Here is a 15976-nt window from a genome sequence, read left to right as displayed (position 1 = left end):
TGTGTCCTATGAGAATGGATTTCTTTTTCAGCTCTGCTGTGTTAAGACACATCCCCTTTTTAAAAATTAATTTTATTTATTTTTATTTTCCTTCAATCAATACTCTTTACCTTGCTGTTTTGGAGCTTGTCTCTTCATTTGCAATTGCAACTATCTGGCACGGTCATACTCAGCCTTGCCTTCAGAGTATTGTTCTGGACTGGATGTTGCAGGGATAGCACAGTAATCTACAATCACTTGGTTCCATATGGGACTGTGTTTTGGTCAAAGTTAGCTGCAGTGGACTTTCTAGGTCCAGAGCTGCTGGCATTGCCTCAGCACTTGCCGTGCCTCTAAAAGCTCACTTGGTGAGTAGGCTAGGCAGGCCGAGCATTGGAAGCTACCACATTTTCATAGGTCGCTGGGGGCCTTTGCTTCCAATTCCCCCCTGGTTTCTACCATAGAAAAGGTTAATGCTGTAGGACTGAGCATGGACTTCATCCACTGGGTAATGTGTCTTGGATGCTCCGCACTCTTTCCTGCCATACAGCATTGAGAGACTTTCTCTGCTCCTGCAAGGACCACGTGGATCTTTGATCAATCCTTGCTGCCTGCTTACAGATATTTTGGTTACCTTTTGGCATCTGACTCTCATGTACTACCAGTTTTCCAGTTTTCAGGAGTATCTAAAGCATGGGAGTCAAACTGGCGGCCCTCCAGCTGTTTCCAAACTACAAGTCCCATGAGGCATTGCAAGATGGACAGTTACAAGCATGACTTCCAAAGGCAGAGGCATGATGGGACTTGTAGTTTCGGAACAGCTGCAGGGTGTCAGGGCTCCGGGTATGACCAGAGGTGTGTGGACTGACACAGGGAAACGCAGGCTTCAGATATGGTATAAACAATATAATTTATTAAGACTAACAATACAAAACGCAGTGCAAAACTAAACCTAAACACAGTGCAAACAAACCAAACCACCCACAGATAACAATACATACAATGCAAGATTCATCAGGCAGGCCAGGTCAGTAGCAAACTGGCAAACGGAGTACCAGGAACAGGCGGGAGAGTGGTCGGGGTCACAAGCTGGGTTCAGTAACTCACGGGCAGCGCGGTGCAGAGGGTCAGGCAGAGAGTGGTCAGGGTCACAAGCCAGGGATCAAACAGGAGAAGTCAGCAGAGGTCAGGATCAGGAAGGGTCGGCAACAAGTCAGGCAGAAACAGGAACAGGAACAGGAATACAGGATACAAGATACAGGGGCCCATGGAAAAACACACACCAAGGCCCTGACTGTGAGTCTGGCCATTCCTTAAATACAACCCCTGCAATCAGCTTCAGGTGTTTGGCTGACTGCAGAGTGAGTCTCTGATTGCTGAGAGCACCCGCTGGCCAGCCCTGGTACTGCAGCCCACAAGGCAGGTGAGTCCCACCATTATTGGCAAGTCCATTCCTGACACAGGGCTACCAGTTTCACACCTCTAATCAAAAGCTTTGCCTCTTTCTTTCTTTCTTTCTTTCTTTGTATGTATGTTGCCTTACCACCCCATGGTCAGAACAGGTCTAACTCTAGAAACAGAGGGGACAGTCCCGCTGGGTACCCACACATTAATAGCAACTCCGGGGCTGCTTGCAACACGCCTACTGATGGTGCTGATGTCTGCAGCCTAGACTTGTGTTGCCCTCTACTCCTAGATCCTATCTTATCACTGGAGTCCCCTTTAGCTCTATTGGGTATGGCTGCATCTTCTACCCTTTTGGATACAGTCACGCAAGACTTTACGGCCCAAATCAACTAGTTATTTGCTATTGATTACATTACTTATTGATGCAGTGCACACCACCATAAAACCAGAAGATCTGCCTGTTGCTTCTACCAGTGCAGTCTCCAGTCTTGGGCCCTCTTAAGCTCCTAAGGTCAGGAAGACTTTGCCTTTGCACGCATATTTTAAACTTTTCTTTTCAGAAACATTCGGATGAGCCTAACCTCGACGCTTACTGTTCCACTAGAAGACATTCCTGCCTTTAAGGATCCAACCGATAAGCTTTTGCAAGTCCTTTCCAGAGCTCTGTTCCCTCAGGTGGGTCTTTACCTAGTCCTGGCTGTGACTTTACTTCATCAAACAATGGCTGATTCCCTATGGGAATTTTTTTTTTTTAAATCATACTTATCTTGGTGGGTGCAGCTTCGATCCAATGCTGCATCTGTCCCCCGCCGGCTCTAAGGGTGAGAACTGAGCGATCAAACACCGCTGATCGCTCAGTTCTCCCATCCGCTCTGAGCAGAGAGACAGGACTGTCAATTGCTGCTGTCTGCTCTGCCCCTCCAGCGCTCACTGGAGAGCTGGGTTGTGGAGGAGGCAGGAGCAACTGGCTTAGTCTCTCAGCATCTCGCTGAGAAGCTGAGCCAGGTGCCGGTCCAGGCTCCTGGGTGGCTCTCGACCATATAGTTGGAGTCTTTCCCCAACCTAAACAGAGTGATGTCAGCCGACAGTGGAATTTAACTTGCTGTCAGCTGAAAAATGGCCACAGGAGCAGGGGTGGACTGACAACTCATGGGGCCCCCGGGCAATAGGGATCATGGGCTAGACACAGGCTGGAGGGGAGTGACTCAGCCATTGACTGGCAGAAATCCGCCCACACCATGTTATTGCCAAAAAAAACCCAATTATTTGATTTCCAATATATAGTGTTTTTATTTGACAATTTTAAAACCATTTATTTTGACTCTGTATCTCAAAGGCTGTTTTTCCCTTTTTTTTTTTTTTTTTTTTTTTTTAACATGTTGCCAGGACTAGAAGCTCCTCCTGCCACTGTTTCCCTGAAAACCAGCCGGGAAAGAGCTGTATATTGATTAGGAAGAAAAGTACTTAGATGTCTTCCTTTTATCAAAATAATTACAGTGCTATCATCCATATACAGAAAGAGAGGGAGTAATGTAAATTAAACGATGTGTGTTTAGTATCACTTTTAGAGAGACACTGGTGGACAGTGCTGCCATTTAGGGCTCATATTGCTTTTGTGTTGTGGTAACATTACTATATTATGCTGCCATTCATTTTGGTTCCCCAGCCTTGAAGATAACACACCTGTGCTGCAGAATGCCTCAAAGTAGGGAAATATTTTACATAGTTACATAGTTAGTCTGGCTGAAAAAAGACAAAAGTCCATCCAGTTCAACCATTAAAAAAAAAAAAAAAGTTATAATCCTACACCCACAGTTGATCCAGAGGAAGGCAAAAAAACCCAGCAAAGCCTGATCCAATTTGCTCCTGCTGGGAAAAAAATTCCTTCCTGATCCCCCGAGAGGCGATCGGATATTCCCTGGATCAACTTTACCTATAAATGTTAGTATCCAGTTATATTCTTTGTATCTAAGAAACAATCCAGGACTTTTATAAAGCAATCCACTGAGCTGGCCAGAACCAACTCTTGAGGGAGTCTATTCCACATTTTCACAGCTCTCACTGTGAAGAAACCTTTCTGTGTTTGGAGATTACATTTCTTTTCCTCCAGATGTAAAGAGTGCCCCCTTGTCCTCTGTGATGACCTCAGGGTGAATAACTACACCGAGTTCACTATATGAACCACTGATGTATTATACATGGTGATCATATCCCCCCTTATGTATTATACATGGAGATCATATCCCCCCCTTATGTATTATACATGGAGATCATATCCCTCCTTATGTATTATACATGGTGATCATATCCCCCTTATGTATTATACATGGAGATCATATCCCCCCTTATGTATTATACATGGAGATCATATCCCCCCCTTATGTATTATACATGGAGATCATATCCCCCCTTATGTATTATACATGGTGATCATATCCCCCCTTATGTATTATACATGGAGATCATATCCCCCCTTATGTATTATACATGGAGATCATCTCCCCCTTATGTATTATACATGGAGACCATCTCCCCCCTTATGTATTATACATGGAGATCATATCCCCCTTATGTATTATACATGGAGATCATATCCCCCCCTTATGTATTATACATGGAGATCATATCCCCCCCTTATGTATTACACATGGAGATCATATCCCCCCTTATGTATTATATATGGAGATCATATCCCCCCTTATGTATTATACATGGAGATCATCTCCCCCCTTATGTATTATACATGGAGATCATATCCCCCCTTATTTATTATACATGGAGATCATATCCCCCCTTATTTATTATACATGGACATCATATCCCCCCTTATGTATTCTACATGGACATCATATCCCCCCTTATGTATTATACATGGAGATCATATCCCCCCTTATGTATTATACATGGTGATCATATCCCCCCTTATGTATTATACATGGAGATCATATCCCCCCTTATGTATTATACATGGAGATCATATCCCCCCTTATGTATTATACATGGAGATCATATCCCCCCTTATGTATTATACATGGAGATCATATCCCCCCTTATGTATTATACATGGAGATTATATACCCCCTTATGTATTTATACATGGAGATCATATCCCCCTTATGTATTATACATGGTGATCATATCCCCCCTTATGTATTATAGATGGAGATCATATCCCCCTTATGTATTGTACATGGAGATCATATCCCCCTTATGTATTATACATGGAGATCATATCCCCCCTTATGTATTATACATGGAGATCATATCCCCCCTTATGTATTATACATGGAGATCGTATCCCCCCTTATGTATTTATACATGGAGATTATAAACCCCCTTATGTATTTATACATGGAGATCATATCCCCCCTTATGTATTATACATGGTGATCATATCCCCCCTTATGTATTATACATGGTGATCATATCCCCCCTTATGTATTATACATGGAGATCATATCCCCCCTTATGTATTATACATGGAGATCATATCCCCCTTATGTATTATACATGGAGATCATATCCCCCCTTATGTATTATACATGGTGATCATATCCCCCCTTATGTATTATACATGGAGATCATATCCCCTCTTATGTATTATACATGGAGACCATCTCCCCCCTTATGTATTATACATGGAGATCATCTCCCCCCTTATGTATTATACATGGAGATCATCTCCCCCCTTATGTATTATACATGGAGATCATATCCCCCCCTTATGTCTTATGCATGGACATCATATCCCCCTTATGTATTATACATGGAGATCATATCCCTCCTTATGTATTTATACATGGAGATCATATCCCCCCTTATGTATTTATACATGGAGATCATATCCCCCCTTATGTATTTATACATGGAGATCATATCCCCCCTTATGTATTTATACATGGAGATCATATCCCCCCTTATGTATTATACATGGAGATTATATCCCCCTTATGTATTATACATGGAGATCATATCCCCCCTTATGTATTATACATGGTGATCATATCCCCCTTATGTATTGTACATGGAGATCATATCCCCCTTATGTATTATACATGGTGATCATATCCCCCTTATGTATTATACATGGAGATCATATCCCCCCTTATGTATTATACATGGAGATCGTATCCCCCCTTATGTATTTATACATGGAGATTATAAACCCCCTTATGTATTTATACATGGAGATCATATCCCCCCTTATGTATTATACATGGTGATCATATCCCCCCTTATGTATTATACATGGAGATCATATCCCCCTTATGTATTATACATGGAGATCATATCCCCCTTATGTATTATACATGGAGATCATATCCCCCCTTATGTATTATACATGGTGATCATATCCCCCTTATGTATTATACATGGTGATCATATCCCCCTTATGTATTATACATGGAGATCATATCCCCCCTTATGTATTTTACATGGAGATTATATACCCCCTTATGTATTTATACAAGGAGATCATATCCCCCTTATGTATTATACATGGAGATCATATCCCCCCTTATGTATTATACATGGTGATCATATCCCCCTTATGTATTGTACATGGAGATCATATCCCCCTTATGTATTATACATGGTGATCATATCCCCCTTATGTATTATACATGGAGATCATATCCCCCCTTATGTATTATACATGGAGATCGTATCCCCCCTTATGTATTTATACATGGAGATTATAAACCCCCTTATGTATTTATACATGGAGATCATATCCCCCCTTATGTATTATACATGGTGATCATATCCCCCCTTATGTATTATACATGGAGATCATATCCCCCTTATGTATTATACATGGAGATCATATCCCCCTTATGTATTATACATGGAGATCATATCCCCCCTTATGTATTATACATGGTGATCATATCCCCCTTATGTATTATACATGGTGATCATATCCCCCTTATGTATTATACATGGAGATCATATCCCCCCTTATGTATTTTACATGGAGATTATATACCCCCTTATGTATTTATACAAGGAGATCATATCCCCCCTTATGTATTATACATGGAGATCATATCCCCCCTTATGTATTATACATGGAGATCATATCCCCCTTATGTATTATACATGGCGATCATATCCCCCCCTTATGTATTATACATGGAGATCATATCCCCCTTATGTATTATACATGGCGATCATATCCCCCCCTTATGTATTATACATGGCGATCATATCCCCCCTTATGTATTATACATGGCGATCATATCCCCCCTTATGTATTATACATGGCGATCATATCCCCCTTATGTATTATACATGGAGATCATATCCCCCCTTATGTATTATACATGGAGATCATATCCCCCCTTATGTATTATACATGGAGATCATATCCCTCCTTATGTATTATACATGGAGATCATATCCCCCCTTATGTATTATACATGGAGATCATATCCCCCCTTATGTATTATACATGGAGATCATATCCCCCCCTTATGTATTATACATGGCGATCACATCCCCCCTTATGTATTATATATGGAGATCATATCCCCCCTTATGTATTATACATGGTGATCATATCCCCCCTTAATCTCCTCTTCTCAAGAGAGAATAAATTCAGTTCCTCTAATCTTTCCTCATAGCTGAGCTCCTCCATGCCTCTTATCAGTTTGGTTGCCCTTCTCTGTACTTTCTCCAGTTCCCCAATGTTCTTTTTGTGAATTGGTGCCCAAAACTGAACTGCATATTCCAGATGAGGTCTTACTAATGATCTGTACTGGGGGAAATGATCTCTCTCTCTCTCTCTCTCTCTCGTCTATACCTCCTTTTTAATACCAGAGAGGATGTTGCATTACAACCTCACCAGATTTTCCACAATGTTTACGTTCTTTGGCAGCCCATTCATTTCAGTGGACTGCCTTAACACAACGTATGTTAACACACTGAAAAAATGTAAGTGGGTCCTTATTTTTTTTTTCAAGGGTTTAGAAACATTGCATGAAATGACCCCTGTTTTTCTGCCGTAATAGGTTTTCCTTTAAGCTTGTCATACTTGGGTTGGCAACAGGGGCGCACTGACCATTTGGGTACTTGGGCACTGCCCGAGGGCCTGGGGTTAGTTGAGGGCCCCATGAGATGCCCCTGGTACCTTTTTCATAGGCTTTTTTGGGTGTGGTTTGAGCGTGGGCGAGGACACAGGGGCCCCATGATCCCCTATTGCCTGGGGGCCCCATGAGTTGTCAGTCCACCCCTGTTTGAGCACACATTACTCCTGGATGTGGCAGCCCTGCGCTCTGCAAGGAAAGTCCATGAGTGCATACCCTTTAATATATAAAGGGGGAAAGAATGGGCGAAGTAAAAATGCAGTAGACCTATATTTTAGTATGTAGTTTGTCATTACCATTTGTAATGCCAGTATTCATTACTAAACATTTTCTTATTGTTGTTCTTGAACTTTTATTTTAATTCATGCTACTTATCACAATAGGATTTTTTTCTCATGACACTGCTTAGCTGAGAGTATTTTTTCTGATATACATTATCATTAAAGAATGCTGCCCAAGCCTTTTGTATTCCTGGCATGTGCTTGTTGTACCATGTACTTCTATTAAAAAATATCCCATTCTTTGTATTTCTTCCCTTGTGTGAAATCCCTGGGGATCCTGCCAGTGCCCCTGCTTTCTCATTTCAAACTGACCACACTAGGCATGAGAGCACATACATTTCAGTGTGGACAGTTTTCTGGCTGTGCTAAGGGAACAGCCTACTTGTCCTCCAATGATCAGGCTTGTGCTGAACAGCCATTCACTGGGAAGATTAGCCAGCTGTGGTTTCTCCACCCCACCTTTCTAAGCCCCTTATTCAGCCGAGACCAGAGATTATGTGATCACTTTTTATTAAATGTATTTAACATTTTTATACATGAATGTTTTGCAGTTCATTTTTGTTTTAAACTGAATGGGTTGTTTTTACAAAGTATTTTTCACATATACGTTAAACCAACCAAAACTTGAACTACTATATATTAATGACCATGACTAGTGTGTTTATATTTAAGTGCCGTCTGGTAACGCACAAATGCCTCTTGTGTTCAGAGAGTCAGGGAGGTCTTGTAGGTTAAGTTGTTTAACCTTTTGGCACCGGCTGAACGCAAATGTGTGGCCTCCTGGCATCTGGGCCTAGACACCGAGCGGCCACACATTTGCGTTCTATTTAAAAAAACACATATGTGCTGAGAGCGCGCGCTCCCGACACACATGTTGGTACTCACGGAAAGGTCCCGATCTCCTCTTTTGAGTGGGACCTTTCCCGATCATGTCACAGCGAATCACGGCGGTCACATGACCCTAGAACCCTGCCCCGCCTCCCGGCTTCTGGTATCCTTAAAGTACCGGGAGGCGCCGGCGCCAAGGGGTTAAGAAAAAGAAAAAAAAATGAATCGTATAGGCAGCCTAGACACTCGGCATGACCACACTTTCAGCTACACGCTGGAATATAGTCCTAGTGGTAGCGTGTTTTCTGCATAGACCTGCTGTATGGGAGAATTGGAATTGTCAGCCTAGGTCAGGAAACCTCTTACTGGCAGGATCAACAGTTGACATTTTCAAGAAGAGGGTGAGCTTCAATTACAAAAATGGGTCCCTTAACATATGCAATTGAGGGTTATCTGCTGTTCGGGATATTTCATTTCGGGGTTTACATACTCTTTATTTAACAAACCAGCAGCATTTTGTGGAGTGAAGAATGGAGCATCCATGGATGTCCTATAGCAGATCCAGTACCTGTTCTGTGAAGCTGAACAGAACGTACAGCTGGTGACATTGAAGTGTTTTTTTCAGATGTAATTTGGGCATTTTTGCATGTCTGTCAAGCTTCAGGAGTTCATTTCTTGGGCTGGGCAAGAGGAGTGGAATTCCCCAAGTGTAAAAACATGCAAAATCACGCATTTACAGGAGATTCCATCACTGTCTATAGGATCAAAAAATTCCTGAATACACTCATAAAAAAGCTCATGTATTTTTTTTGAGTAGCACTTGGGGGGGGGGGGGGGGTCTGAGCATACAAGTGTAAACAGAGATTGTTGGAAAGAATGGGGTTCTATGTAGTCAGGCATAGTAAAATGAGCAGAAACATGATCAAGTATGAGGCTCCATGCACACTGGACTTAAAAAAGAAAAAAAATGCCAGTTGCCTTGGCAGAAAAAAAAACCCTAATATGGAGCATCTTTGTACACTGTTTTAGGTGAGTTTAGGATCGTTTAGCATGAATGCTCCAATCAAAAATGCAAACCAGATGGGTTTTTTTTTTCCTGCCTTAAAGGTTGAGCTTAAAATATGCCTCTTATCATCCTAATATGCATAGACACATAGGAAAACCCTGAGCTGCTTCTACAGGCAAAATACAAAACTGTAAAAGCCAGTGTGCATGGAGCCTTAATGGGGGCTAACATCAAGGAACAACAATGTAGTGAATGGGCCTTTCTGATTTAGATATTAAAATCATGGTTTGGAAAACCCTCATATTACATAGTTTAGATAAATCTAAACAAGGTTGTTCAGTAAGCTTGTTGGCAGTATGGCCAGCTTAACCAACCAAACTCGGATACCTTTGAGGAGGCGGATCCCTTTTGATAACATGCGTGTGCACGAAACGCGTCAGAGGGGGCCTACGTGCTGACGTCACGCCGCTGCGTCTATACGATGGTCCGGCGGCCATCTTTGTAAATGGTTTTACCTATCTGTTTTGCTCCACGTGGATGCTTTTACAATTGCAATAAAAATACTGCACCATTGGTGCTCTCTCTCTCTCTATGCTCTTTTGTGAGTCTCTTTAAAGTGGGGCTATTTTTTTTATGCTGAGGATTGAGCGATCTTTTAGAGGTATCTCCCATTCCTGATGCATGACAGCTGTACATTCCATCTACCTGTGTCCAGTGGTGAATAAGGCTGACCTGTTGGAGTTTGTTATCATTGCTTTTAATGCGCATTTTATATGAGCTTCTCGTGAGTACATTAGAAAGAATTTGTCATGGATTCGCCTATCACATGATGCCACGATCATCTTTTGGACTTTTTTTGATACAATTGTTTATTGGTCTTTTTTTTTGAGTTGCTATATTTGTTGATCTGTTCACTGGAGTCTAGATCTAGAGTTTTGTCGCCATTGTGCTGTATTCTAGCGCTACACTATATTCATTCATTCATTCATTCATTTTTGCTTTTCTGTCTATCACCGTAGCGCCGGCTCAGAGCGCTTCACTAATATTATATTAAATAATTTTTCGATGTTTGTTCACTCAAGTCACTGTTTAATTATTTTTATGCATTAGAATCAGAGATATTTCTATTGTCCTATGTCATTTTCACCAGCACTGCACTTTTTTTTTATCTAAGGATACCTTTTGTACCTTGTGAGTAACCAGTGTTTGTTGGTTTTGTGTTGTTCTCCAGGTATTTGAAGAAGCACATGTAGATGCTGTCATGATCCTAGGAGAGGCCTTTGCTTCTAAGGAGCCATTCAATTTTGGTTCACAGAACACAACCAGAAGGATCCACGATTTGATTCCTGTGCTGCTGAAGCACCGACTTACCCCTCCACCTGAAGAAATATACTCCTTGCACCGAAAAATGGCAGGTTCATTTCTGATCTGTGCCAAGCTTAAGGCCACCATTCCGTGCAAGGACCTCTTTGATGATGTCTACACAGAGTATTGGTCAAAACGTGAACCTGAGGGGAAGAAGGCGACCTCTGAATGAACCACTTTACCATTTTGTCAAGTACTTGAACTGAAACTTGAAATTCAAGCAGGAAGCAGGAAATCGTGCCTTTAAAAAAGGTCTTCTTTAAATGTCAGTCTGTTTGGCAAGAGATTAGAGGACTTGTCAGACACAAAGACTCATTTATGGCAATTTGTGGTGGAACACTGGTGTATCACAGAGATAAATGTCCTTTTTTGAAGTTTTCACTATGGGTCCACCTTGCTAGTAAAGTTGCTTTATAAAAAAAAAAACACCCTCATTGAAAACAATCTTCAATATGCATGAGCAACCTGTGATCCTGTGGCCAACCAGAACTTGTACTGCCTGGATTAATGGCTGTAAACCAAACATACACCAAAATATGTGGACATCTGATGGTCACACATGAGCTTGTTGGGCTTCCCAGTTCAAACCCATGGGCATTATTATAGGGTTGTCCCTCCTTCTTTGCCTTTTGAACAGCTACCACTCTATTTGGAAGGCTTTCCATAAGATTTTGGGATGTGTTTATGGCAGTGTGGGCTCAATCAGCCAATGGAGCCATTAGTGAACTCAGCTGCTGTTGTTGGATGATATGACCTGGTTTGCATTTGGCATTTCAGTTAGTCTAAGCCCTGGTTCACACTAGATCCAACTTCAAAATCGTGCGACTTCACTTCCGTTGCCAGTCATTGCATGCGATTTGAACGGTCAAATCGCATGACAATTCGCATCATTGTGAATCAAGGCTAAAAGTGGTAAGCAGGAATGAGGTCAATGCTAAGTGCATGCCATTCAAGTTCTCCACACAAAACTCATCAAGCCATTTATTTATTGGACTGACCTTGTGCACCTACACTCAGTTATGTGGAGGGGTGTCCACATATTATTGGCCATATAGTGTAGCTTATACCCAGAGGTGGTCAAATAAATATAGAAATTTGGAACTAGTCAATGAGGTCCAGAAGCAAGCAGGAACTTCTAAAGTGCAACCCCAGGTTTTTTCGTTTAGAGAACCATTGTTGACACCTGATTAGTCAGCACTGTAATAAGTAAAGTTGCACCATCTGCATACCCTTTGCTGTAGAAGATTCTTACAAATGACCTCACTAAAAATGTATTTATTACAGACATTTATATAGTGCCATAAATTTTATGCAGCGCTTTACATATTGTACATTCACATCAGCCTCTGACCTCAAAGAGCTTACAATCTAAACCAATTGACCTACAGGCCTGTATTGAAGTATGGGAGGAAAGTGTACCTGTAACTGAAATCCATGCTAGGACAGGGAGAACATGAAAACTTCTTACAGAAGTGCTGACTGGGTTTTAAACTAGGGACCCCAGTGTTGCAAGGCAGAAGTGCTAATCCAAAGCCATTGAGCAACTCTTATTGCAGGGAATGCTTTACATTTGACTCCAGCTTTTTGCAGCATTAATTTTTATAATCGTAGAAAATGGCACATGTTGTGAATCTATATAATACCGATCAGCAATAACATTATGTCTCCACTAGACCTCTGAAAATATGTTGTGGTATCTGGCACCAAGCCGTCCGTAGCAAATCCTTTAAGTCCCGTAAGTTGTGAGGTGGCTTCTCCATGGATTGGACTTCATTCTGAATTTGGAGGCCAAGTCAACATTTCAAACTTGTTATGTTTTTCAAACTGTTCTTGGATTCATCAGATCAGGCCAACTTCTTCAATTGCTCCGTAGTCTCTGATGCTCATATGCCCATTGTATTCCTTTTTGCTGTGGATACTGGTCAGCATGGGTATCCTGATTGGTCTGTGACTTTGCAGCCCGATATGCAACAAACTGCTATGCACTATGTTCTGACACCTTTCTATCTGAACCAACATTCAGTTTTAAGCAATTTGAGCTTCAGTAGCTCTTCTGTTGGACTGGACTATGCAGGCCAGCCCTCCCTCCCCATGCGCATAAATGAGCCTTGGTTGCCTATGACCTTCATTTGCTGGTTTTCCTTCCCCAATGGTAGTAAGTCCTGACCACTGCAGATTGGGAACATCCCACAAGAGCTGCAGTTTTGGAGTTGCTCTGACCAGGTGTCTTGCCGTTACAATTTGGCCCTTGTCAAAATTGCTCAATTCCTTACACTTGCCCATATTTTTTTCTGCTTTTAACACATCAGCTTTAGGGACAACGTGCTCACTTGCTGTCTAATATATCCCACCTGCTTTCAGATGCCATTGTAATGAAATGATCAACATTATACACGTTACCTGTCAGTGGTCATAGTGTTATGGCTGATCAGTGTAGCAAATGTGTAGGTTTGATAGCTCTGGGCTAATAGGAATGAGGTGTTGGTATTGTTGGATATATCATAGAATTCAGTCCTCCTTCACGGGTGCTGATGTGCACTGAACGTGCCATGTACATGAATCTTGTTCTGGTCTTGGACTGCTTCCCTTCTGATGGTCTCTAGATGAACACTCCATGGATGGCATTGCTCTAGGGTTGGGTATTGAGGAGCACCCAGTAGAAAAGTTCATGACACAAAAAGGTCAAAAAGAAGTGTTTTGTTGACCAACGTTATCCGATGAAGCCAACATGTTTCGAGGGAAATGCCTCCCCCTTCCTCAGGACTGAAACTGTGGGTATGAATGGGCTCACAATAACATACAATCAGGAGACTTATGTAAGGGTTTGATCCAAACTGTCAAACTTGGGCTTATTGCAGAATGGCAGCATAGTCTCCCCAAACCTTTTGGTTTCACCTGATACCTTTGTTCAATAAACACTTTAATTTGACCTTTTTGTTCATTTATCTTTTGTACTGTGTGCCCCTCAATACCCACCCAAGAGTTTTAAAAGCCAAGGAACATATGCAAGCCTAAGAAAAGTTAGGTACACTGGTTACCTGGCTGCTGGATTTGATTGTTTTTTGCTTCTTACATAGTTAGAATGGCTGAAAAAAGACAAAAGTCCATCTAGTTCAACCATTAAAAAAAAAAAGTTATCCTACACCCAGAGTTGATCCAGAGGAAGGCAAAAAAACCCAGCAAAGCATGATCCAATCTGCTCCTGCAGGGAAAAAATTCCTTCCTGATCTCCCGAGAGGCAATCAGATATTCCCTGGATCAACTTACCTATAAATATTAGTATCCAGTTATATTCTGTGTATCTAGGAAACAATCCAGGCCTTTTTTGAAGCAATCCACTGAGCTGGCCAGAACCAACTCTTGAGGGAGTCTATTCCACATTTTCACAGCTCTCACTGTGCAGAAACCTTTCCATGTTTTGCAGATTAAATCTCTTTTCCTTCAGACGTAAAGAGTGCCCCCTTGTCCTCTTGGCTTCTAATCTACACTGGCTTTTATTTTGGCAGCGCAGGGATTAATGGCCAATAGACTTGATAAGAAAATCGGACGTACATATCTGTAAGAGGAATGGTTGGTCAGCAGCTGAAAGGCATACAGATAGGATGATGTCATGCTGTCCCATTATTTTTCCACTGTGGGCTTAATTTACAGGGCATATTTATTTTATTTATTTATTTCAGGTACTTGTAAGCGCCGTCAATTTACGCAGCGCTTTACATATATATTGTACATTCACATCAGTCCCTAACCCTCAAGGGGCGTACAATCTAAGGTCCCTAACTCACATTCATACATACACATACTAGGGCCAATTTATACAGGAGCCAATGAACCTACCAGCATGTCTTTGGAGTGTGGGAGGAAACCGGAGTACCCGGAGGAAACCCACGCAGGCACAGGGAGAACATGCAAATTCCAGGCAGGTGGTGCCGTGGTTGGGATTGGACCGACGATCCTAGTACTGCCAGGCGGAAGTGCTAACCATTTAGCCACTGTGCTGCCCATAGCCACTGTGCTGCCCATATGAATGAGTGTTGTGTAAGAGCCCCCTTTAGCCTTCTCAGTGGCTGCATTGGTGACATTTCACTTTGCAGTTTTGTGCTGCTGCCCACAAGGTCTTCACAGTAGTGTTCTCCTGAAGTGATTTGTATATGTAGAATCCATACGGGGAGTATCCATCCAGATGGGTGCACCTAGGAACTCATTGTTGAAGCAACGTAGATGCCTGCAACCAGACCAGATTTCCCCAGAATTCCATAATACCCAGAGCAGGTGGCTGGTGATAGACACCATGCTGTCAAGATTTTTAGAATGTTTCTAGCATAATAAAACTTGAACAATGGGAAACACCCCTCCCAGGTGAAACAGAATGTATTTATCCATTTTGTTCTTTTAACTCCATTATTTTGTATCAGTTTTATATAGCTTTTATGTGCAAATAAATTCAAACCATTACACTGGTAACGTATTTAAAAACACATTTAAATTGTTAAACCTTTACAGAATAAATATGTTCCTCTTTTTCTCTTACATATACATGCTGGATCTCCTCTTTAGTACTAGTGCACAGAGATTGCATTTTACTGTTCTGCTGTGTGTTTTCTTAGAGTGCTCTTATAAAAGCAATGCAGCCAGATTTAGTGCTGCTTGAGATGTTTGGGTAGCCAATGGGTCATGTAGCAGGGGTGTCATACTGGTGGCCCTCCAGCTGTTGCGAAACTACAAGTGCCATCATGCCTCTGCCTTTGGGAGTCATGCTTGTAACTGTCAGTCTTGCAATGCCTCATGGGACTTGTAGTTTGGCAACATCTGGTGGGCCAGCAGTTTGACACCCGTGAGCTAGAGGATATGTAATGAGCATTTATATCTGTTGAGAACTCTGGTGATAAGATTATCCACACGTCAGGTCTGTACGCTAGGTGCAGCCATTTATTTGGGATCAGGCTTTTTATTTTATTTTTAAAGAAACCTGTACTGATTGATATGTGTGGGCCTCCATTTCCATTGGTGACAGCCTGAAT

The 15976-nt window shown here is 41.8% G+C and overlaps 1 protein-coding gene across 1 annotated transcript in view; it reads left to right on the top strand.

Moving 5' to 3' along the window:
- The window catches only part of COQ8B (coenzyme Q8B), a 66985-nt gene extending 51500 nt beyond the window's left edge, over positions 1–15485 (top strand). The window contains exon 15 of the mRNA XM_089654185.1: positions 10822–15485. Coding sequence (XP_089510311.1) covers positions 10822–11127 — 306 coding nt within the window. The 3' untranslated portion in view covers positions 11128–15485. The remainder of the gene's footprint in view (positions 1–10821) is intronic.
- Positions 15486–15976: the final 491 nt, after the last annotated feature.

The sequence above is a fragment of the Staurois parvus genome, unplaced genomic scaffold (assembly GCF_062004578.1).
Source record: "Staurois parvus isolate SC_StPar_1 unplaced genomic scaffold, SC_StPar_1.0 ptg000746l, whole genome shotgun sequence".
Taxonomy (NCBI): Eukaryota; Metazoa; Chordata; class Amphibia; order Anura; family Ranidae; genus Staurois; species Staurois parvus.
Note: the sequence above shows the minus strand (reverse complement) of the source record. Positions and strands in the feature narration are given on the sequence as shown.